The 25,079-nt window shown below is 42.1% G+C and overlaps 3 protein-coding genes, 1 long non-coding RNA gene and 1 pseudogene across 4 annotated transcripts; 1 reads left to right on the top strand and 4 right to left on the bottom strand.

The window, feature by feature from the left end:
* Nucleotides 1-2,440: 2,440 nt before the first annotated feature.
* On the bottom strand, nt 2,441-3,326 carry LOC147956654 (uncharacterized; annotated as a pseudogene).
* A 3,454-nt stretch (nt 3,327-6,780) lies between these two features.
* LOC147956653 (uncharacterized) lies at nt 6,781-7,218 on the bottom strand. The gene has a single exon (XM_087537847.1). It carries the CDS (start codon nt 7,216-7,218, stop codon nt 6,781-6,783), a length of 438 nt encoding a protein of 145 aa, XP_087393973.1.
* Nucleotides 7,219-12,090: 4,872 nt separating this feature from the next.
* On the top strand, nt 12,091-12,523 carry LOC147956652 (uncharacterized). The gene is made up of 2 exons (XR_015612349.1): nt 12,091-12,185; nt 12,276-12,523. It is a non-coding gene; the product is annotated as an uncharacterized LOC147956652 (long non-coding RNA).
* Nucleotides 12,524-19,625: 7,102 nt separating this feature from the next.
* LOC147956651 (uncharacterized) lies at nt 19,626-21,025 on the bottom strand. Its single transcript, XM_087537818.1, has 2 exons — nt 19,906-21,025; nt 19,626-19,663 (listed from the first exon to the last, which is right to left on the bottom strand). Exons 1-2 carry the CDS (start codon nt 21,023-21,025, stop codon nt 19,626-19,628), a joined length of 1,158 nt encoding a protein of 385 aa, XP_087393944.1.
* Nucleotides 21,026-24,478: 3,453 nt separating this feature from the next.
* LOC147956650 (uncharacterized) lies at nt 24,479-24,916 on the bottom strand. The gene has a single exon (XM_087537843.1). The coding sequence runs from the start codon at nt 24,914-24,916 to the stop codon at nt 24,479-24,481; it is 438 nt and encodes a 145-aa protein (XP_087393969.1).
* Nucleotides 24,917-25,079: the final 163 nt, after the last annotated feature.

Genomic DNA, 25,079 nt, shown 5'->3' with positions numbered 1-25,079 from the left:
AGTGAACGACGGAGCTTCAAGACCTTTCCTTCAGTTTGTACCGTGTTGAAACCTGGTGGTATATGCATATAAATTTCCTCCTGAAGGTCTCCATGTAAGAACGCATTTTTTACATCCATCTGAAAGAAATTCCACCCAAGATTAGCTGCACAAGATATCAAAGTTCTTACTGTATTCATATTTGCTACAGGAGCAAATGTTTCCTCATAATCAATACCACAAGTTTGTGTGTAGCCTTTGGCCACCAACCGAGCTTTATACCTTTCTATTTTACCTTCAGGGTTACACTTAATGGTGTAAACCCATTTGCATCCGACTGGTTCCTTGCCCTTCGGCCATTCTACCAATTGCCATGTATTATTCTTTTTCTACAGCATACATTTCCTCCAACATTGCTGCCTTCCATTTAGGATCATTCATTGCATCCTTCCAATCTTTAGGTACTGATGTAGAATCCAAGGATGCAATAAAGCTCCTAAAAGAGGAAGTACATCTATCATAGGAAACAAATTTTGCAAGATCATGTTTATATCCAACACAATCCTTCAGACGCGCAGGTATATCTACTTTTCTTTTTTCCTTTCGTAAGGCAATCGGTTCATCATTTATTTGAGTACTAGAGGATGGTATATGGGTTTGAGTACCTTCAACATCACCCTCATCGTGGGCCATTTCTTCACTTGTTGGTGCCTCCTCTAGTACTTGTGATTGATTCACAACTTCTTCATCAACTTCCTGCGGTACACCTTCTTCATCTCCTGTATCCATCTCCTGTTGACCTGAAAGATTTTCATACGCATCAGATATTAATGTATTATCGCCTTCTACAGTTGTATTGGCAGTTTTCTCCCCCTCGGTTTCATCTTCTAAGCGTATGATATCCCTGATAGGTATTATTACAGTTCCCCTATCATTGCTCTCTCCTATGATATTCTCCCCCTTGCTACCTGTATCATTATCATTTCCTTTTAAGGAATAGAATGGTTCTTTTTCGTGAAAGGTAACATCCATACTCACAAAGAATTTCCTTTCAGTAGGCGACCAACACCGATATCCCTTTTTTGTGGGAGAATAGCCCACAAAGATACATTTGATGGCTCTTGGATCAAGTTTTCCTGCTGAACTCCTGTAATCATGAACAAAACAGGTACATCCAAATATTTTTGGTGGCACAATAAATGAGTTAGAGCCCTGCAAACATTCAATAGGAGTCTTATGGCCCAAAACTCTAGAAGGCATACGGTTTATTAGATAGGCAGCAGTTTTGACCGCTTCTCCCCAAAGGAATTTTGGCACATTCATCATGAACATGAGAGCTCCAGCAACTTCCAGTAGATGTCTATTCTTTCTCTCTGCCACACCATTTTGTTCTGCAGTATTCACGCGAGTTGTTTGATGTATAATACCATAAGAAGACAAGAAATTACTAAATTTACCATTGATATATTCGGTACCATTATCGGAGCGTAATATTTTCACATTCATGCCAAACTGGTTACGCACCATATTAAAAAAAATCTTTGAATGCACGCAGAACTTCAGATTTATGCTTTAGGAGGTACAGCCATGTGCACCTACTAAAACCATCAATGAAGGTCACATAATATCTATCCCCTGTGAGGGCAGTTACAACCGATGGACCCCATACATCCGAATGCACCACATCAAACGGTATCTCACTTCTCTCATTACTACTAGGATAATTGGTTCTAGTGTGTTTAGCCAGTTCACACACATCACACAAAAGCTTCTCCTTACAATAATTTTTAACTTGAGATGGAAACATGCGACTAAGGGCTTGGAATGACAGATGCCCTAGTCTATAATGCATTAGTAGAAATTCATCAGTGGTCAAGCTATTCATCATACGGAGGGCATATGGAGATGGAGACGGGGCATTGGTAAGGTAGTAGAGGCCGTCGTGCTCAATCCCAGTCCCAAGATTTCTTCTTGTCTTCGGATCCTGAAATGTACATGAGTGAGGGTCGAAGGATGCCTTGCAATTACGTGACTTTGTAAGTGAACTAACTGACAAGAGGTCCACTGGCAAATTAGGGACATGCAAGACTGGGCTTAAGGATAGAGATGGAGTACCCTATCCCTTCCAGAGCAAGGGGTATATGATGAAAAGTTCTTAGATGAGCCTGTCATGTGATTTGTGGCCCCTGAATCAATTATCCAAGATGTTAAAAAAATTCTTCATACCTTTCCCAGAATGAGCATCAGATGTTGTTTCGGCAGGGCCTTGTGAAGTATTCGCCATAAGTTTGCTTTTAAATTCTTGAAGTGCTTGGGCTGCTACCGCAGACCGCTCTCCCCCAAATAAAGTAAGATGAGCTCGATCTGGCCTTCTTGCATTACTACCACCACTGGTGAATCTGTTAAATTGTTTCGATTGCCATCCAGGAGGGTAACCAACTATATCAAAAACAACACTTCTTCAAATGGCCTGGTTTTTTACAGTGGTCACACACCATCTTAGGCTTCCTTGTGTAGTCGAATCTAGTAGCATTTGCTTGCTCATTTCTTGAAGTACCAGGAGACTGAATTTGCTTAACCGAAGATAGTGCAGCTCTACCATCAACATTTGTTTGTGAAGTTGTGATCTGATTGGCCAGCCATGTTTCTTCCTCCAGTATACTAGAGATGGCCTGATCCAATGTAGGCCAATCTGGTGTGGCTTGTATGAGCTGGGAACGGAGATTGAACTCTGAGTTCAGACCATCAAGAATAGTCTGAACCAACAATGGCTCAAACCACTCTCGAAGGAGGGGTACGTCCCTGGGATCATGTGCCTTAAATGGTCTAAAATACTCAAGGTCTCTATAGAGTTTCTTGATTTCTCCCGCAAATTCGGTCACTGTCTTCTGCTCTTGCTTGATCTTCCTTAATTCATGGAAAATCCTAATGACTTGCATCTTGTTCGATTTCCCTGAGAACTGTTTCTCAATGCTCGTCCACACCTCAGATGCAGACTGAAACCCTTCAACCTGTTCCCTCACGGTCTTCTCCATCGACCCCAACAGCCATACCATAACTCGCTTTTGATTCTGATCCCCCTGCTCTTGTGTGACATCTGTTGGCTTTTTCTCATCTTCCTTCAAAAATTTCTGAAGTCTGTGTGACTCTAGAATCAAAGTAGCATTCCGAGACCAACTAAAAAAATCACCCGGGCCAGTTAACTTGACAGGATTGGGTTCCAGGGTCTTCAAAATTTCAGAAGTACTGCTTGTTTTTGTTTGTGCCTGCTCCATCAGCTGTGAAATCATACGCTGCATACTTTCACACAATTTCTCAATACTAGAATCCCTACTGGTATCTCCCATGACCACTGAACAATTGGTGTATTCCTGAAAAAACTGAACAGCTACAACCCTTGGCACACAGTTCAATTCTCTCTACACCAGTTACCACACATCAAGAAGATTCAATCCACCACAAGCTACTGGACTAAAAACACTTCTACCTTGTTGAGAGAAAAAGCAAATACTAGCTAGTCGTTGGCAGCTCCTACTTACTGCAGCACAGGAACACTTTAGAATTCAGACCTGTACAACACGACGACGACATCGGAGCAGCACAAAGGCAACATGTAGCGCAGCAGCAGGAGGATGCGGCCTGAAACGAGGACAGTGGCAGCGAGGCGGCACAAAGGCAACGCCGCACAGCCGGAAGATGCGGCCCCGCACGACGACGGCGACGACCTTGACGACGATGGCTGCCGCGCACAAAGGGGGCCAGCCGGCCACGACCACCATGAGCAGCAAGCGTAGCACAAATCAGATCAAATCTGAATCCAGGACCGATTGCAGTGGTGCCACGATGAAATCCTCAAGAAAGAACCGAATTTTGGTGTAAATCAACTAGGATTTGATAGTGGATTTGAGAGGAGTTTACACATCAGAACTGGAGCCCCTCCCTCCCGAGCTCTTGTCCGTTCCTTTCCTTATCTCTATCTTCCTCTTTACACTCTTGTCCTCCTGACATTTATAATTTACACTTTAGTACATAATCCTGCAAAATACAAATTTACACCTAAACTGAACACAAAGTACCCCCTCCGGAAAGAAATATAGTGATCTAAACACTCTTATATTTCTTACCGATGGATTACTGTGCAATGTTCTGGATGAAGGTATAGTTTCGAAAGAATAAGAGAATAAGGTAAAGAGAAGAGAGTATATATACCTCATTGGAATGTAAAGCCCTACAAAGCCGACATACACATGGACTGGCGTAGGCATTCAATTTGATGCAACCAAAGCATTCAGCGCACGGGTTCAATCAACTAATCGATGTCTAATTGCTTTCACCAAATTCCAGTAAACACCTCCTCTTGAGAAGGCTCCCGTCAAGTTCGGGCAGTCTATGATAGTAAGTTGCTCGAGGGCCGGGAGCTGCTGCAGGAGTCCCTCCGGTAGTGTCTCTAACCTTGGGCACCGCCTCATTTCTAGCGTCTTGAGCACAGTGACTATATACATTCTATCTGGAAACATCGTCAGGGTAGCACAGTCCATCACAATGATTTCTCTCAATTTTGTGATTGTACAGTCGTGGTTACTCTGCAGTGTTTCCAGGTGGGCATAACTCTTTCAAGGATAGCCTTCACTGAACCTACTTTTAAAACACCTTTAACTGTCAACAGATTTAAAACACCTTCACTCACGTCTCACAGGGCAACAAGAACAGAGGAATAAACTAAACAACAAGACTCGCTATGTTCCAGACAACTAATGCACTTACCTCGACCGGACCATCTGGGCCATCCACCAACTGAGCCCTGATGTGCTTCAGTTCTTCAGAACGCCTTTCTTCATTGAAGCTTTGGCAAGTAATTCCGGTCCATAAAGAAAGCTTCAACTTCGACATCTTTGGCAGAGGCCATTTACTCACGCAAATGTTGTATTTACAAAAATCTCATCTTCTGTTCGATAAGAACCTACAATAGACTTGACTGGACTTGACTGGGAACACCAACATACTTGTCAGCTATTTGGTGAGCTAAAGGATATCTTAATACAGTGACTCGTTGTGCATGAAACTATGAAGAAAAAGGAATAGGAGAGCCGAGCAGCTCCTCCTACTATGTTTTTGCTGGACCCACCGCTAGCTGCATGCAACGCAAAGCATGCTGTGTTTCCTTTAGATTGAGTAGTATACATTGACTTTCGTCATTTCAGTCCATACAGATAAAGCTATGGCAATCATTTGGTAGGAAAATCTAATCTATGCATGCCAGAACCTAACAGTTGAACAATCTTTAGATATATCATATATACATACAAGTGTTAGCTTCTGAGTTTCGACATCAAGTCTAGGTGGGGTGTACTCAACATTAAATATAACTAGCACATATGTCCGTGCATTGCAACGAGAGAAAAATTAGTGAGTATTATATGTGCAAGCAAAATCCTGTGCGCACGTGAAAAAGGAACATTTAACTTCTCGGTTTCGCCAGATATGAAGTAATCAATCCGCTATTCTTCCGTTCATTGATCGTGGGCATTTAAGAGTTTTGTTACGTCATCACACGCTAGAGACGGCCCATTAATTATTTGATCTACTTTTTCTTTCAATCAAGGAGATTTTAAGGTATGAAGTTTCTGAATATTGTAGGAAACATGAGCCATTTTCTAAATCTTTGACAGTTTTTTCAAAATTATGTACACTTGCAGAAAAACGTGAACAAAATTTGAATAGGAACATCTTTTAAAATTCACAAATATTTTTTTGAACACACCAACTTTTTTTAATACAAAAATGAACATTATTTGAATTTGTGAACATTTGTTCTAGAATGAGAACATGTGCTGAAAATTAATAACATTTTTCCAAAATGTGTATCTTTTAACATTATTTTGAAACGTGGAAATTTCACTAATACAAGAATATTTTTAGAATTTGGAGCTTTTTTGAAATTTCCATTTTCATTTTACAAATATCGAACAATTTTGAAATAAAATAAAAGATTTTGAAAAAATAGGAAACCTTTTTCAAGTTACGAATATATTTCAAAATAGCAACAAAATTTTGGAATTCTGAACATTTTCTATATTTTTTAATTTTTAACTTTTTCGAAATTTTGAATTTATGAAATAAATTCTGTAAGAAAAATAAACTTGGAAGTGATGAAAGAGATAGGGAAAGGAGAATAAAAATAGAAATAAAATACAGAAACAAAGAAAAATGGGCCAGCCCTTTATAGGTTGTCATGCGCGAAGCTCGGGCTATTTGTCGCCTGTGTGGAAAATAGAATTTTCAGAGCTGCATGGGCCAAAAAATAAGTGGGATGACTTCGCTGGGCCGTAGCTCGCGGCCCACGTACAAAATTCTGGAAAAGGCTTTTTTCTAGCAGACAAACGAATTAGAATTTAGTACCATCTCAAATAGAAAAAAAAATTCGACGATGCATGAATAAAAAAATTGGCTACAAGCCAATTAAAAATTGAATTATCTCAAATACATTTAAAAAAAAGATAAATCTATTGGTTGCCAACATGATCTCATATATCCTCAACAAAATCATTTTGCAGCTGCATGTGAGTTTTCCAATCAAGCATTTTATGATGAAATTGGGTGAACTGCGCAAACGTTACCGCTCCTCCTCCATGCTCAGACACAACATTCCCACCCTGAAACTAAAACCCTTGATCGTAGATACGTTCCGGCGCTCATCCTCTACGATTATATTGTGCATGATCACACAAGCAGTCATCACCTCCCACAACTTCTTGATACTCTAAGTTCTAGCAGGATACCGAATGATGCCCCATCGAGATTTCAGAACACCAAAGACACGCTCGACATCCTTCCTAGCACTCTCTTGCTCTTGAGCAAATCTTTTCCTTTTCTCTCCGACATGTTTGGGATTGTCTTCACAATAGTGGTCCTCTGAGGAAAGATACTGTCACCTAGGTAGTATCCTTTGTCGTAGTTGTGGCCGTTGATGGTAACATTCACCGGGGGGCTGTTGCCTTCGGCAAGCCTTGAAAACACCGGCGAGCGTTGAAGCACGTTGATATCATTGTGCGAACCGGCCATGCCGAACAAAGAGTGCCAAATCCAGAGCTCTTGTGAGGCCACGGCCTCAAGTATAATAGTGCAAGCCCTGACATGGCCATTATACTGCCCTTGCCAAGCAGAAGGGCAATTATTCAACTCCCAATGCATGCAGTCTATGCCACCAAGCATCCCTGGGAAGCCCCTCCTTGCATTCATCGCAAACAAAGCGGGCTGTATCTTGAACTGTTGGCTCCCTCAAGTACTCAGGGCCAAACACAACAATCACAATCTAGCAGAACCTATACATGGACTCTAGGCATATAGACTCCCTCATACGGACGTACTCATGAATGAGATCACCGGGCACTCCGTATGCAAGCATCCGGATGGCTGCAATGCATTTCTTATAAGGTGAGAAGCCAATCTTTCCAAGGCCGTCCTCTTTGCACACGAAATAGTTATACTATCCGACCACCCCCTCTCTATTATGATTGACAAGATGCCTAGCAATAAGAAAATCCCGCCGGAATTTCTGATGTTTAAATAGCGGGTTGGTTGTGTCAAAGTAGTCCTTCCAAAGAAGCAAATGACCGCTCTCTCGGTTGTGATTCAAAGCCGGAATGTGCCCTAGGATCGAGCCCGGAACAACGACCGCTGCCTATTAAGGTGGCCGGCGAAGAGAAGAGACGCGCGGGCATCGACGAAGAAGCTGGCTGACGAAGAGAAGAGACGCGCGCCTCCCTTGGACCTAGTGGCTGGCCTGGCGGCGTCCGACGAGCGTGACGGCATCAGGACATCGGGCGGTGTTGGACGAAGGAGCTAGCCGAGGCGGGAGAGGCAGCTTCCTACTCGCAGCGACGTCGGAGTGTGGGGTGGGAAGCTTTCGGGGCCCCGGCGGCGAGGTGGTGGTGCTGGCGACGTGGGAGGTGGCGGCGTTGGGGGAGGCGAGTTGGCACGGGCTGCTGGCAGAAGCATCGGAAAATGGACGGCGGAAGCAACGGGCAGGGCGGGCGAGGGTTTGCTGTCGATATGGGTGGAAGAGGATGGCCAATGTGCCACCGACTAGCGGGCCTGGTGGAGGAGTAGGCGTGCGTCGCGCACATCCGCTTCGTGTCCGCGCCGAAGTAAATCAGGTTCAAAATTTGGCTGGGAACGGGACGGCAGGAGAACGAAAAGCGGACATGCGTCCATTTGGGTCGGTGTGTTGGGTCGATTTTTCTGTCCGCGCCAATCCAAACAGACGCGTGGGGACGAAATGGGTCGGCGCGGTTGAGTTGCTCTTAGTTCCTTGAGGGCTGGAAGCTGCTACAGGAGTCCCTCCGGTAGTGTCTCTAACATGGGCATTCAGAGATATCTAGCTTCTTAAGCCGAGAAAATGATACAACTGCTACTTGTGCTGCCACTGCCTATGCAATCCCCTTAGCTTAGGCATCTTGTAAAGTATCACGGTCTCCAACTTAGGAAAGAATGTTGATGGAGAAATACTAGATTGCCCAATGTCAATGTCATCCTTACCACCACATATACTTGTCAAACTATGGAAAATTTCCAAACCCAAGTACCACTATTGCAAAAAGGCTTATAGGTGAACCCCAATACATGGCGGGCACGGCAGGGCAGCCGCCGTAACTATTTTTGAAAGCAAGCAGTGGTGGGTAGCAAAATTAGCCCACTACAGCTACACGAGTAGCAGTGGCCAGCACGCATTCTTGTCCTCCATAGGTGAACCATTCCAAATCTTATCCCGTGAAAACACCGCAGTGGTGAGCGACATATGGCGCCCGCCACTGCACCTTCTATCAGTTGTGGCGGGCAAATCTCACGCCCAGCCACAGCTAAATCACCGCAACTTTGGTTGGGGGGTCCCAAGAGGTCATTTTAGCAGTGGTGGCCTCCTACTACTGACAGCCACTACTTGTTGCCATACGTGTGGCAGGCTTTATACCCTGCCTGTTGGTGCAGTCGCTCCTTGCTGCCGCGTGCGCCCCTCATCATCGTGTCGCCCCTTGCCGCCGAGCGCGCCCCTCATCGCCACCGCTATTCCTCGTTGCCGCGCCCCTCCTCGGGCTGGCGCGGGCGCGCATGGCCTCCTCCTCCAACACCGGAGGAGGCATCTCATCGCCGTCGCCACCGCCGTCGCCGAGCTCCACCACCATGGCTGGCCATGCGGCCATGTCCGGCCCCTCCCCCTCCAAGCATTCCACCTCTTCGGTATGCATTGTGAGATTTGTGCCTAGTGTAAATATTAGTAGTTTAGAAATACATACCATTGTTTCTTAGTGTTATTTTGTATGATGGTCATATCTTTGTTTAGGGTAAATATATGAGTAGCAGTGGCCAGCACGCATTCTTGTCCGCCATAGGTGAACCATTCCAAATCTTATCCCGTGAAAACACCGCAGCGGTGAGCGACATATGGCGCCCGCCACTGCACCTTCTATCAGTTGTGGCAGGCAAATCTCTCGCCCAGCCACAGCTAAATCACCGCAACTTTGGTTGGGGGGTCCCAGGAGGTCATTTTAGCAGTGGTGGCCTCCTACTACTGACAGCCACTACTTGTTGCCATACGTGTGGCGGGCTTTATACCCTGCCTGTCGGTGCAGTCGCTCCTTGCTGCCGCGTGCGCCCCTCATCATCGTGTCACCCCTTGCCGCCGCGCGCGCCCCTCGTCGCCGCCGCTATTCCTCGTTGCCGCGCCCCTCCTCGGGCTGGCGCGGGCGCGCATGGCCTCCTCCTCCAACACCCGAGGAGGCATCTCATCGCCGTCGCCACCGCCATCGCCGAGCTCCACCACCATGGCTAGCCGTGCGGCCATGTCCGGCCCCTCCCCCTCCAAGCATTCCACCTCTTCGGTATGCATTGTGAGATTTGTGCCTAGTGTAAATATTAGTAGTTTAGAAATACATACCATTGTTTCTTAGTCTTATTTTGTATGATGGTCATATCTTTGTTTAAGGTAAATATATACTGCTCCCTCCGTTCCAAAATAGATGACTCAACTTTGTACTAAAGTTAGTATAAAGTTGAGTCATCTATTTTGGAATGGAGGGAGTAGTAGTTCAGAAATATTTGGTAAGTTTACGCGTAAGAACCCTTCTAGTGTGGTTGACTTATAGTTGTATGTTATCACATCAGTGCCAATGTTTTGGCAAAACGTCGATTCATTTCCATTTCGCCAAATTTCTGGCACTCATTATGTCCTCTTATTAGCAAAGGTCATGTCGAATTTCTCTTCATTTTTTAACTAGGATCCATTGTAGTATCGTTGGCTTATATTTACAGGTATCGACATGAGTGCCAATGTTTTGGTGAAACGTCGATTCATTTCTGTTTTGCCAAATTTCTAGCACTCGTTATGTCCTCTTGATAGCAAAGGTCATGTCGAAATTTTCTTTTAATTTTGAACTAGTATCCATTATAGTAATCGTTGGCTTATATTTGCAGGTATCGACATGAGTGCCAATGTTTTGGCGAAATGTTGATTCATCTCTGTTTCGCCGAATTTCTGGTACTCGTTATGTCCTCTTGTGAGCAAAGGTCATGTCGAATTTTTCTTTCATTTTTTAACAGGGATCCATTGTACTACCGTTGGCTTATATTGACAGGTATCGACATGAGTGCCAATGTTTTGGCGAAACGTCGATTCATTTCCGTTTCGTCGAATTTCTTGCACTCGTTATGTCATCTTTTTAGCAAAGGCCATGTCGGATTTTTCTTTCATTTTTTATGCATCATGACTCATAATTGCACACTAAATTTTAGCAAACCCAACAAATGCATTCCGGAGAACCATCTTCTATGGACCCCTTAGCTCAGCATCGTAAAAAGGGCAGAAAGCGAAAGAAGAAATCAGCCAATGAACCTATCACCAGTAAGGCACCAGGAGAAGATGTGGTGAATGTTTCTGTCAGTCAGTACTTTATGCAAATGTTTAAGCCCGGTGAATTGATGTTGCCACAATACAAGTTGAGTGCACTAAGCATTTAATTCAGCTTCTACACAAAGACTTAGTAGCTAGGTCAGGGAAGGGTGAGATGTATTACACCGCCAATGTTATAGAGGGCCTTGGATTTGTCGACGAGTACCCTGCTGATTAAATATATCTTGGATTTGAGAGTGTGGTCAACGACAATATTTTCCCTTCAGGCGAACATCATGCAGTGCACCGAAAAACTTGTTTGCTATCCCTTTATATACACCTGTTGGAGGTTCGATGAATGATTTAGCACCATATCTTACAGTGTTATTTTGAATCAGTATCACCATAGATTTATATCATATCTATTGGGAAATTATGGTTGAAAGCGAGAGAGGGAGAGGTAATTAAAGAGGCATGAGCCATGTTAACATGGTACTGTGTTTCCTTGTTATAAATTATCATGTGAATTGTAACAAACTATCTCTTCTCCAAGTCTTCCATTAAATCTATCTCAATTACTATTTTCCACACGATTACGAGGGTCTTATGCTGACTTCATCTATCTCAAGTTTTGTAGATTGAGTCTCTCAGACTGTAAGGGTAGAATGTGTGTGCGTGTATTCATAGGAGTGAGTTTCTCTGCGTGTACATGAGTGTCTATATTTGTACTACTTTTCCAGAAAATATCTCAATTAATCACATGATTAATTAGTTTTTTCTACTTTAGTTCATAGAAATATGTTTCAAATCTTCAATAATTAGTGCCATGACTGGATGTGAATAACATTAGGAAGTAATGAATCTCTTGATTACCCCAATATATTCCTTTGTTTGCTCTCATACGCATAATCAAAATGTATTCTCAATCTTTAGAACAAATGCTAAGTCCTATATAATGAAGTCAAGGAAATATTCTTCATATCGTCAACAAATAATGTAATGGCTAGATATGAATGAACATTACAAAGTAATAAATCTCTCTCTATTACATAAATATCATTTGTCCTCTCTGGTATGGCACGCATCATTAAATTTTGTTCTCAATCTTCAACAACTAATGTTCGCAATCCCCATCACATATCTATAAAGAAGCATGACAAAAAACAACCCATATCTCTAAAGAAGCACGACAAAAAACAACCTTTCAAGTCCTATAAATACACGTCAAGATAAAACCAACATCCATTCAAAGTGCTCACCATGGCTTGCAAGACCCGCATCGTTGTCGTGGCCGTCTTGATACTTGCACTCTTCATTTCTTGTGGTAATGACATGCTTCAAGATATGTTTGATCATAGAATTTTGTTGTTCTGATAACATGCAATAACACTTTTGTTTTACTCTATTTTCATAGACATAGTTCAAGCTAAGAAGTGTCGAAATTACCCTAGCACGCTTGCATGCAGTGATGCTAACATTTGCATTCAGGCGTGTCGTCTCGGCGGTGCTAATCATGGCGGCTACTATGATGTTCAAGCTAGTGGGGGTGTGTGCGTGTGTGTGGATTGTTGTACTCTTTTTTGTACTTAATGACCTTATTTCCTGAGAACGGGTCGGTTTTCTCATAAATAAAGTGCATGCATGTATGCATCACGTTTTTCATAGAGCAGTGTCTATTTGGTAGGTAGCTGCTTTTCTTAGATAGCAAACATAGTTCAACTTTGATTCTATGACAATGATCAAACTAAGCCAATAGACACCCACAACGTAAGTACCGATACAAGTTATTGAGGGAAATGTCCTATTGGGAACCCATATGTCCCTTGCTATAGTGACGCCGAAGCAAAACCGGGCTGTTGGTTGGGTGATGTTCCGTTCCTTCATTCTTCTCCAATTATTGGTGTGTAAGCTGGTTAACTTAGCCCCCTACATACAACATTACCCGCTACATCAACATAGATAGGAAGCTTCCTGGTGTTGTCATCTATCTCGGTCCTCTCCTAGTATTTCTCCTCCCCCAATCGATCTCTCTCACATAGTCCATCTCCTACTCTTAGTTGTATGTGTGCCTCATCTCCTTCAACTATTTGTTTGTGAGCGGGTCCACTTTAGCCACCTCGCATATGCCATCCCCTGCTACAGTGATATAGGGATATGAAGCTTCCTGGTGATGTTGTCATTCTTGATGTTGTACAAATATATTTCTTCCCACTCTATCACATAGGCCATATCATCCTCCCCGCTGTATGTGCACCTCATCTCCTCTGCCCCCTAGTCTTTCGTCCTCTCCATGTAACACGTCAAAAAATAGAATTTTTGATTTTTGTGTTGTTATTGACTTTGGACTCTCTTCCAAAAAAATTCTTATGAAATTTGTAATTAAAGTTCACCTGCCCCTAGTTATAGATGGATCACATCACAACCAAGACCAAACCAACTCAAATGCCAGCCAACTGGAATTTGAAACCCTAGCTCTGACTGGCACAAAGGAACCTAGCTTTCTTTGTTGAGCTAGATCACTCCAATATTTTAAGAGACTCTCCACTCCATCTTGATCAAACGAGTGACCCAATATTGCAAAGTCCAACGCAATATTCCTCTTCCAGATACAATTTCAGTTTCTGCCACATCTAATTCATGAAATTAAATGGAGATGATCACTAGGCCTATGGTAAGCTCGGGTAAAACTATTGGCTCAATTAGGTCAAGGCAAGGTCTTGAATTGATTGATCAAAGCAATATGACATAGGTTGTTGCTGTGAAAGAATTACCATTTTGTAGCTCTAAAAATTATCAAATAATTTGGGCAACACCTAGTTGTCACACCAAAGTTGTCACAAATTTTGACAAATTTGGTCATTCACATCCACACAAAATCACGGGGCCAAATCTAAGTTTTGGCCCTAAAATTCAAGTTGTGAAGGAAGTGCAAGCTTGAAGGATTTGCTAGAGCTAAAATTTTGTGGAGAGCTGCACCTTAGTGAGTTATCACTACTAGACATGGATACAAAACTTGAATCATAACAACCTGCACTATATCAACCCCACAAGTTTGCTGTTAGAATGGACTTGAGGATGCAGTCCAACACTTGTTTGCCCTGGGTCAGAAGCACACACACACACATGCACATACATTATTTGACCTTCATACATAGCCTAGACATGAATTGGCAGCCTGGAGGACACTGCCAAATGCAATGCCAGTGGTGACCACCTCTAGAGCGTGCCAAACGCGCGCTCTATAGTGTGCCTGTGACCTCCCCTCGCCGTCCTCGTCCATGGCCGCACGGAGCTCTTCCAACAGCCTCCCCGGACCCCTGATTGCTTGTATCTACGTTTGTTTTTCTCTGAAGAGGAGAGGATGATGCAGCACAACAACGTTAAGTATTTACCCCAGTTATGAAACCAAGGTTACCAATCCAGTAGGAGAACCAAGCAACACTATGTAAACGGCAACTTCACAAATAACAAATACTTGCAACTCAACGTGTAAGAGGGGTTGTCAATCCCTCTACGGTATTGAGATAGATTAAATTGTATGAGATTGGATAAGTAGATCTTGCAAGAACACAAAACAAAATAAATAAAGAAAAAGTGCGCAAGGTATTTTTGTCAACAGTGCCACTATACGAGTTCAACCCTAACTCTGCATCTTATTAGTTTCTATTTCTTCTTATTTCTTAGCTTGAACAGACAGGCTTTATATGATGTAAGACCTTCATTGTAAACAGTTGTAAATGCTTCTACTCTGTTTGAGATTCAGGGACTAGCACATGACTTATAATGTTACATGCTGCATATATCACTTCCATTATATTGGGTCAGAGAAGCAATGGACGGTGCATTGGACAATGGACCAGGCAATTAGTTGGATCACATGATCCATCTTATATATGTTTGACATCATGTAAGTGCACAATGCTCTGGAACTGGATGCATCCGGAGGTCTTTGACTCTTTGATGAGCTAGGGAATCTCAATCACTGGATTCTTTGATACAGGAACAGTGACTACTTGAAGATTCAGTACTGTGTGCAATCATGATGATGCAGAAGCCGGGGTAATCCTCCTTCTCTAAAAAAAACTTGAAGATTGAGTGATGTAGAATTTTGCGTGCTCAAGGTAAACTCTAGTACTACAATTTTGGCTCTGGATCCTCTTAACGTTCAATAGGACACACTCCTAGCCTAGCTTCAACATGTTAACGTGTCCCTATCTTAGCTTTGTATTTGTTGCATGATGCCTAGTATTCAGCTGTATCTTTTCAGGATCACAACCGATGCCACGCATTCGGTTAGGCTCGTTCCCTCGGCATGAGTAAGCACATAGATTCACATTCTGCAAATATTGTATTTAGAAAATCACATCTTCTAATGAAAGTATACAACAGACTTGACTGGAAACTACAACAAATCCCCGTCGCTAAATTCATTCATATGGTGACACTGATTACTTGAAGACTGGGTGTTATACATCGCCTCATTCCAGTCCACAAAGCTACCAACATAATTGGCTAAGAAACAATACATAAGGGTAGCTAGTGACTGATTACTTGAACATAATTTGCCTCATTCACAGTGAAGACTGGGCAAGTGTACTCTGTAAGAGGATTAGAAAGGTGAGAATTTGTCGACCTACGAGTAACTATGAACTTCACTGATACTATATATACACACTCACTAAATTCGGTTAGGCTCGCTCCCTCTTGCATATATGTACTGTACTGCGGCACTGACCAATACAAGCTGAACATATTCTCTGCCATAAGTAAGCGCTGAGATTCACATTCTGCAAATGTTGCATTTACAAAATCGCATCTTCTAGTGTACGTATACAACATACTTGATTGGGAACTAGAGCAAATCGCAGTCACTAAATTCATTCATACGGTGACACTGATTACTTGAAGACTGGGTGATATACATACATTGCCTCATTCAGTCCATAAAGCTACCAACATAATTTGCTAAGAAACCATACACAAGGGTAGTGATCACTTGAACATAATTTGCCTCATTCACAGTGAAGACTGGACAAGTGTACTCTGTAAGAGGATTAGGAAGGAGAGAATTGGTCGACCTACTAGTAACTATAAACTTCACTGATACTATATATATATACACAAGGGCAGTGACTGGGGTGTCTCTGCGCTCTGTAGTATGTCAGTTTGAGTGGTCTTATTCTCTGAAACTATACAGCTTAGCTCTTGCTGCCCACTTGGCATCTTCTGGTAAATAGATGCTTCTCTAACTTTGGCATTTGCACAGCCGCAGCATTTGTGTACTTCGCCTGCTAGTAAGTATAAACCTGACTGGGCTTGATTGTACAGTAAAGGGATTTTCCTTGCTTTTGCAATGCACCCGATGCTATTCATTTGAACCTGAAAATGACACCGACACTTAGATAGATACAATACAAGTGCTTTTCAGTTTTGACATCTACAAAGACACCAAATAGATCATACAGATAGATGCAAGTATATTATGATTAACAACTGAAGTTGAGTTACAAAGTGATGAAATCCTCAAGAAAGAACCGAATTTTGGTGTAAATCAACTAGGATTTGATAGTGGATTTGAGAGGAGTTTACACATCAGAACTGGAGCCCCTCCCTCCAGAGCTCTTGTCTGTTCCTTTCCTTATCTCTATCTTCCTCTTTACACTCTTGTCCTCCTAACATTTATAATTTACACTTTAGTACATAATCCTGCCAAATACAAATTTACACCTAAACTCAACACTCCCCCTCAAGATGGGGCAAAAACATCATATAACCCCATCTTGCTACATAAGCTAGAAAACACATTTTCAGCGAGACCTTTGGTCAGAATATCCGCTAGTTGGTTTGAAGAGCTCACATAATGCATACATACTATTCCTTGGTCAAGCTTCTCTTTGATAAAGTGTCGGTCAATTTCTATGTGCTTTGTTATACCATGTTGAACCGGGTTATGTGCTATATCTAGTGCAGCCTTATTATCACAATACATCATCAATGGTCTTGCCTGGAATAGACCCAACTCCATCAGTATGATTTTTAGCCATAAGACCTCACATACTCCATGAGCCATAGCTCTGAATTCTGCTTCTGCAGTGGACCTTGCAACAACATTTTGTTTCTTACTACGCCAAGTAACTATGTTTCCTCCAACAAACGTACAGTATCCTGAGGTAGACCTTCTATCATCTAATGAACCGGCCCAATCAGCATCAGTATAACATTCTATTTGTAAATTGCCATTTGACTTATACAATAAACCTTGACCTGGGCACCCCTTTAAATACCGAATGATTCGATTTACTGCATCCATGTGGTGAGTTTTAGGATTATGCATAAACTGGCTCACCACGCTTACGGCAAAAGCTATATCAGGACGAGTATGCGATAAATAAATCAAACGGCCAACAAGTCTCTGATATTTCTCCCGGTCAACAGGTTCCCCTGACTCACTAGTCAATCTGTGGTTTTGTTCAATTGGTGTTAATGCTGGACGACACCCAGACATACCAGTTTCTGACAACAGATCTAGCACATATTTTCTTTAAGATAGATAGATACCTCTTGAGCTTCGTGAGACTTCAATTCCAAGAAAGTACATCATTTGTCCTAGATCCTTGACTTCGAACTCGTTACTCAAATGTTGCTTCACTTTTTCAATACCTTGATCATCATCTCCTGTAATAACAATATCATCAACATAGACAATTAATATCGTCAGTTTTCCACCACATCTTTTATAAAATAAAGTATGGTCGGCATTGCTCTGGCTGAAACCCAATTTCAGCATAGCTTTTCTAAATCGACCAAATCACGCACGAGGAGATTGTTTTAGGCCATATAGTGAACGACGGAGCTTCAAGACCTTTCCTTCAGTTTGTACCGTGTTGAAACCTGGTGGTATATGCATATAAATTTCCTCCTGAAGGTCTCCATGTAAGAACGCATTTTTTACATCCATCTGAAAGAAATTCCACCCAAGATTAGTTGCACAAGATATCAAAGTTCTTACTGTATTCATTTTTGCTACAGGAGCAAATGTTTCCTCATAATCAATACCACAAGTTTGTGTGTAGCCTTTGGCCACCAACCGAGCTTTATACCTTTCTATTTTACCTTCAGGGTTACACTTAATGGTGTAAACCCATTTGCATCCGACTGGTTCCTTGCCCTTCGGCCATTCTACCAATTGCCATGTATTATTCTTTTTCTAGAGCATACATTTCCTCCAACATTGCTGCCTTCCATTTAGGATCATTCATTGCATCCTTCCAATCTTTAGGTACTGATGTAGAATCCAAGGATGCAATAAAGCTCCTAAAAGAGGAAGTACATCTATCATAGGAAACAAATTTTGCAAGATCATGTTTATATCCAACACAATCCTTCAGACGCGCAGGTATATCTACTTTTCTTTTTTCCTTTCGTAAGGCAATCGGTTCATCATTTATTTGAGTACTAGAGGATGGTATATGGGTTTGAGTACCTTCAACATCACCCTCATCGTGGGCCATTTCTTCACTTGTTGGTGCCTCCTCTAGTACTTGTGATTGATTCACAACTTCTTCATCAACTTCCTGCGGTACACCTTCTTCATCTCCTGTATCCATCTCCTGTTGACCTGAAAGATTTTCATACGCATCAGATATTAATGTATTATCGCCTTCTACAGTTGTATTGGCAGTTTTCTCCCCCTCGGTTTCATCTTCTGAGCGTATGATATCCCTGATAGGTATTATTACAGTTCCCCTATCATTGCTCTCTCCTATGATATTCTCCCCCTTGCTACCTGTATCATTATCATTTCCTTTTAAGGAATAGAATGGTTCTTTTTCGTGAAAGGTAACATCCATACTCACAAAGAATTTCCTTTCAGTAGGCGACCAACACCGATATCCCTTTTTTGTGGGAGAATAGCCCACAAAGATACATTTGATGGCTCTTGGATCAAGTTTTCCTGCTAAACTCCTGTAATCATGAACAAAACAGGTACATCCAAATATTTTTGGTGGCACAATAAATGAGTTAGAGCCCTGCAAACATTCAATAGGAGTCTTATGGCCCAAAACTCTAGAAGGCATACGGTTTATTAGATAGGCAGCAGTTTTGACCGCTTCTCCCCAAAGGAATTTTGGCACATTCATTATGAACATGAGAGCTCCAGCAACTTCCAGTAGATGTCTATTCTTTCTCTCTGCCACACCATTTTGTTCTGCAGTATTCACGCGAGTTGTTTGATGTATAATACCATAAGAAGACAAGAAATTACTAAATTTACCATTGATATATTTGGTACCATTATCGGAGCGTAATATTTTCACATTCATGCCAAACTGGTTACGCACCATATTAAAAAAAATCTTTGAATGCACGCAGAACTTCAGATTTATGCTTTAGGAGGTACAGCCATGTGCACCTACTAAAACCATCAATGAAGGTCACATAATATCTATCCCCTGTGAGGGCAGTTACAACTGATGGACCCCATACATCCGAATGCACCACATCAAACGGTATCTTACTTCTCTCATTACTACTAGGATAATTGGTTCTAGTGTGTTTAGCCAGTTCACACACATCACACAAAAGCTTCTCCTTACAATAATTTTTAACTTGAGATGGAAACATGCGACTAAGGGCTTGGAATGACAGATGCCCTAGTCTATAATGCATTAGTAGAAATTCATCAGTGGTCAAGCTATTCATCATACGGAGGGCATATGGAGATGGAGACGGGGCATTGGTAAGGTAGTAGAGGCCGTCGTGCTCAATCCCAGTCCCAAGATTTCTTCTTGTCTTCGGATCCTGAAATGTACATGAGTGAGGGTCGAAGGATGCCTTGCAATTACGTGACTTTGTAAGTGAACTAACTGACAAGAGGTCCACTGGCAAATTAGGGACATGCAAGACTGGGCTTAAGGATAGAGATGGAGTACCCTATCCCTTCCAGAGCAAGGGGTATATGATGAAAAGTTCTTAGATGAGCCTGTCATGTGATTTGTGGCCCCTGAATCAATTATCCAAGATGTTAAAAAAATTCTTCATACCTTTCCCAGAATGAGCATCAGATGTTGTTTCAGCAGGGCCTTGTGAAGTATTCGCCATAAGTTTGCTTTTAAATTCTTGAAGTGCTTGGGCTGCTACCGCAGACCGCTCTCCCCCAAATAAAGTAAGATGAGCTCGATCTGGCCTTCTTGCATTACTACCACCACTGGTGAATCTGTTAAATTGTTTCGATTGCCATCCAGGAGGGTAACCAACTATATCAAAACAACACTTCTTCAAATGGCCTGGTTTTTTACAGTGGTCACACACCATCTTAGGCTTCCTTGTGTAGTCGAATCTAGTAGCATTTGCTTGCTCATTTCTTGAAGTACCAGGAGACTGAATTTGCTTAACCGAAGATAGTGCAGCTCTACCATCAACATTTGTTTGTGAAGTTGTGATCTGATTGGCCAGCCATGTTTCTTCCTCCAGTATACTAGAGATGGCCTGATCCAATGTAGGCCAATCTGGTGTGGCTTGTATGAGCTGGGAACGGAGATTGAACTCTGAGTTCAGACCATCAAGAATAGTCTGAACCAACAATGGCTCAAACCACTCTCGAAGGAGGGGTACGTCCCTGGGATCATGTGCCTTAAATGGTCTAAAATACTCCAGGTCTCTATAGAGTTTCTTGATTTCTCCCGCAAATTCGGTCACTGTCTTCTGCTCTTGCTTGATCTTCCTTAATTCATGGAAAATCCTAATGACTTGCATCTTGTTCGATTTCCCTGAGAACTGTTTCTCAATGCTCGTCCACACCTCAGATGCAGACTGAAACCCTTCAACATGTTCCCTCACGGTCTTCTCCATCGACCCCAACAGCCATACCATAACTCGCTTTTGATTCTGATCCCACTGCTCTTGTGTGACATCTGTTGGCTTTTTCTCATCTTCCTTCAAAAATTTCTGAAGTCTGTGTGACTCTAGAATCAAAGTAGCATTCCGAGACCAACTAAAAAAATCACCCGGGCCAGTTAACTTGACAGGATTGGGTTCCAGGGTCTTCAAAATTTCAGAAGTACTGCTTGTTTTTGTTTGTGCCTGCTCCATCAGCTGTGAAATCATACGCTGCATACTTTCACACAATTTCTCAATACTAGAATCCCTACTGGTATCTCCCATGACCACTGAACAATTGGTGTATTCCTGAAAAAACTGAATAGCTACAACCCTTGGCACATAGTTCAATTCTCTCTACACCAGTTACCACACATCAAGAAGATTCAATCCACCACAAGCTACTGGACTAAAAACACTTCTACCTTGTTGAGAGAAAAAGCAAATACTAGCTAGTCGTTGGCAGCTCCTACTTACTGCAGCACAGGAACACTTTAGAATTCAGACCTGTACAACACGACGACGACAGCGGAGCAGCACAAAGGCAACATGTAGCGCAGCAGCAGGAGGATGCGGCCTGAAACGAGGACAGTGGCAGCGAGGCGGCACAAAGGCAACGCCGCACAGCCGGAAGATGCGGCCCCGCACGACGACGGCGGCGACCTTGACGACGATGGCTGCCGCGCACAAAGGGGGCCAGCCGGCCACAACCACCATGAGCAGCAAGCGTAGCACAAATCAGATCAAATCTGAATCCAGGACCGATTGCTCTGGTGCCACGATGAAATCCTCAAGAAAGAACCGAATTTTGGTGTAAATCAACTAGGATTTGATAGTGGATTTGAGAGGAGTTTACACATCGGAACTGGAGCCCCTCCCTCCCGAGCTCTTGTCCGTTCCTTTCCTTATCTCTATCTTCCTCTTTACACTCTTGTCCTCCTGACATTTATAATTTACACTTTAGTACATAATCCTGCAAAATACAAATTTACACCTAAACTGAACACAAAGTACCCCCTCCGGAAAGAAATATAGTGATCTAAACACTCTTATATTTCTTACGGATGGATTACTGTGCAATGTTCTGGATGAAGGTATAGTTTCGAAAGAATAAGAGAATAAGGTAAAGAGAAGAGAGTATATATACCTCATTGGAATGTAAAGCCCTACAAAGCCGACATACACATGTACTGGCGTAGGCATTCAATTTGATGCAACCAAAGCATTCAGCGCACGGGTTCAATCAACTAATCGATGTCTAATTGCTTTCACCAAATTCCAGTAAACACCTCCTCTTGAGAAGGCTCCCGTCAAGTTCGGGCAGTCTATGATAGTAAGTTGCTCGAGGGCCGGGAGCTGCTGCAGGAGTCCCTCCGGTAGTGTCTCTAACCTTGGGCACCGCCTCATTTCTAGCGTCTTGAGCACAGTGACTATATACATTCTATCTGGAAACATCGTCAGGGTAGCACAGTCCATCACAATGATTTCTCTCAATTTTGTGATTGTACAGTCGTGGTTACTCTGCAGTGTTTCCAGGTGGGCATAACTCTTTCAAGGATAGCCTTCACTGAACCTACTTTTAAAACACCTTTAACTGTCAACAGATTTAAAACACCTTCACTCACGTCTCACAGGGCAACAAGAACAGAGGAATAAACTAAACAACAAGACTCGCTATGTTCCAGACAACTAATGCACTTACCTCGACCGGACCATCTGGGCCATCCACCAACTGAGCCCTGATGTGCTTCAGTTCTTCAGAGCGCCTTTCTTCATTGAAGCTTTGGCAAGTAATTCCGGTCCATAAAGAAAGCTTCAACTTCGACATCTTTGGCAGAGGCCATTTACTCACGCAAATGTTGTATTTACAAAAATCTCATCTTCTGTTCGATGAGAACCTACAATAGACTTGACTGGACTTGACTGGGAACACCAACATACTTGTCAGCTATTTGGTGAGCTAAAGGATATCTTAATACAGTGACTCGTTGTGCATGAAACTATGAAGAAAAAGGAATAGGAGAGCCGAGCAGCTCCTCCTACTATGTTTTTGCTGGACCCACCGCTAGCTGCATGCAACGCAAAGCATGCTGTGTTTCCTTTAGATTGAGTAGTATACATTGACTTTCGTCATTTCAGTCCATACAGATAAAGCTATGGCAATCATTTGGTAGGAAAATCTAATCTATGCATGCCAGAACCTAACAGTTGAACAATCTTTAGATATATCATATATACATACAAGTGTTAGCTTCTGAGTTCGACATCAAGTCTAGGTGGGGTGTACTCAACATTAAATATAACTAGCACATATGTCCGTGCATTGCAACGAGAGAAAAATTAGTGAGTATTATATGTGCAAGCAAAATCCTGTGCGCACGTGAAAAAGGAACATTTAACTTCTCGGTTTCGCCAGATATGAAGTAATCAATCCGCTATTCTTCCGTTCATTGATCGTGGGCATTTAAGAGTTTTGTTACGTCATCACACGCTAGAGACGGCCCATTAATTATTTGATCTACTTTTTCTTTCAATCAAGGAGATTTTAAGGTATGAAGTTTCTGAATATTGTAGGAAACATGAGCCATTTTCTAAATCTTTGACAGTTTTTTCAAAATTATGTACACTTGCAGAAAAACGTGAACAAAATTTGAATAGGAACATCTTTTAAAATTCACAAATATTTTTTTGAACACACCAACTTTTTTTAATACAAAAATGAACATTATTTGAATTTGTGAACATTTGTTCTAGAATGAGAACATGTGTTGAAAATTAATAACATTTTTCCAAAATGTGTATCTTTTAACATTATTTTGAAACGTGGAAATTTCACTAATACAAGAATATTTTTAGAATTTGGAGCTTTTTTGAAATTTCCATTTTCATTTTACAAATATCGAACAATTTTGAAATAAAATAAAAGATTTTGAAAAAATAGGAAACCTTTTTCAAGTTACGAATATATTTCAAAATAGCAACAAAATTTTGGAATTCTGAACATTTTCTATATTTTTTAATTTTTAACTTTTTCGAAATTTTGAATTTATGAAATAAATTCTGTAAGAAAAATAAACTTGGAAGTGATGAAAGAGATAGGGAAAGGAGAATAAAAATAGAAATAAAATACAGAAACAAAGAAAAATGGGCCAGCCCTTTATAGGTTGTCATGTGCGAAGCTCGGGCTATTTGTCGCCTGTGTGGAAAATAGAATTTTCAGAGCTGCATGGGCCAAAAAATAAGTGGGATGACTTCGCTGGGCCGTAGCTCGCGGCCCACGTACAAAATTCTGGAAAAGGCTTTTTTCTAGCAGACAAACGAATTAGAATTTAGTACCATCTCAAATAGAAAAAAAATTTCGACGATGCATGAATAAAAAAATTGGCTACAAGCCAAATAAAAATTAAATTATCTCAAATACATTTAAAAAAAAGATAAATCTATTGGTTGCCAACATGATCTCATATATCCTCAACAAAATCATTTTGCAGCTGCATGTGAGTTTTCCAATCAAGCATTTTATGATGAAATTGGGTGAACTGCGCAAACGTTACCGCTCCTCCTCCATGCTCAGACACAACATTCCCACCCTGAAACTAAAACCCTTGATCGTAGATACGTTCCGGCGCTCATCCTCTACGATTATATTGTGCATGATCACACAAGCAGTCATCACCTCCCACAACTTCTTGATACTCTAAGTTCTAGCAGGATACCGAACGATGCCCCATCGAGATTTCAGAACACCAAAGACACGCTCGACATCCTTCCTAGCACTCTCTTGCTCTTGAGCAAATCTTTTCCTTTTCTCTCCGACATGTTTGGGATTGTCTTCACAATAGTGGTCCACTGAGGAATGATACTGTCACCTAGGTAGTATCCTTTGTCGTAGTTGTGGCCGTTGATGGTAACATTCACCGGGGGGCTGTTGCCTTCGGCAAGCCTTGAAAACACCGGCGAGCGTTGAAGCACGTTGATATCATTGTGCGAACCGGCCATGCCGAAGAAAGAGTGCCAAATCCAGAGCTCTTGTGAGGCCACGGCCTCAAGTATAATAGTGCAAGCCCTGACATGGCCATTATACTGCCCTTGCCAAGCAGAAGGGCAATTATTCAACTCCCAATGCATGCAGTCTATGCCACCAAGCATCCCTGGGAAGCCCCTCCTTGCATTCATCGCAAACAAAGCGGGCTGTATCTTGAACTATTGGCTGCCTCAAGTACTCAGGGCCAAACACAACAATCACAATCTAGCAGAACCTATACATGGACTCTAGGCATGTAGACTCCCTCATACGGACGTACTCATGAATGAGATCACCGGGCACTCCGTATGCAAG

Source organism: Triticum urartu, chromosome 7A (genome assembly GCF_056163025.1).
Source record: "Triticum urartu cultivar PI428250 chromosome 7A, HENAU_Tu73, whole genome shotgun sequence".
NCBI lineage: Eukaryota > Viridiplantae > Streptophyta > Magnoliopsida > Poales > Poaceae > Triticum > Triticum urartu.
The sequence above is the reverse complement of the archived record's forward strand: the minus strand, read 5'-3'. Positions and strand labels throughout refer to the sequence as shown.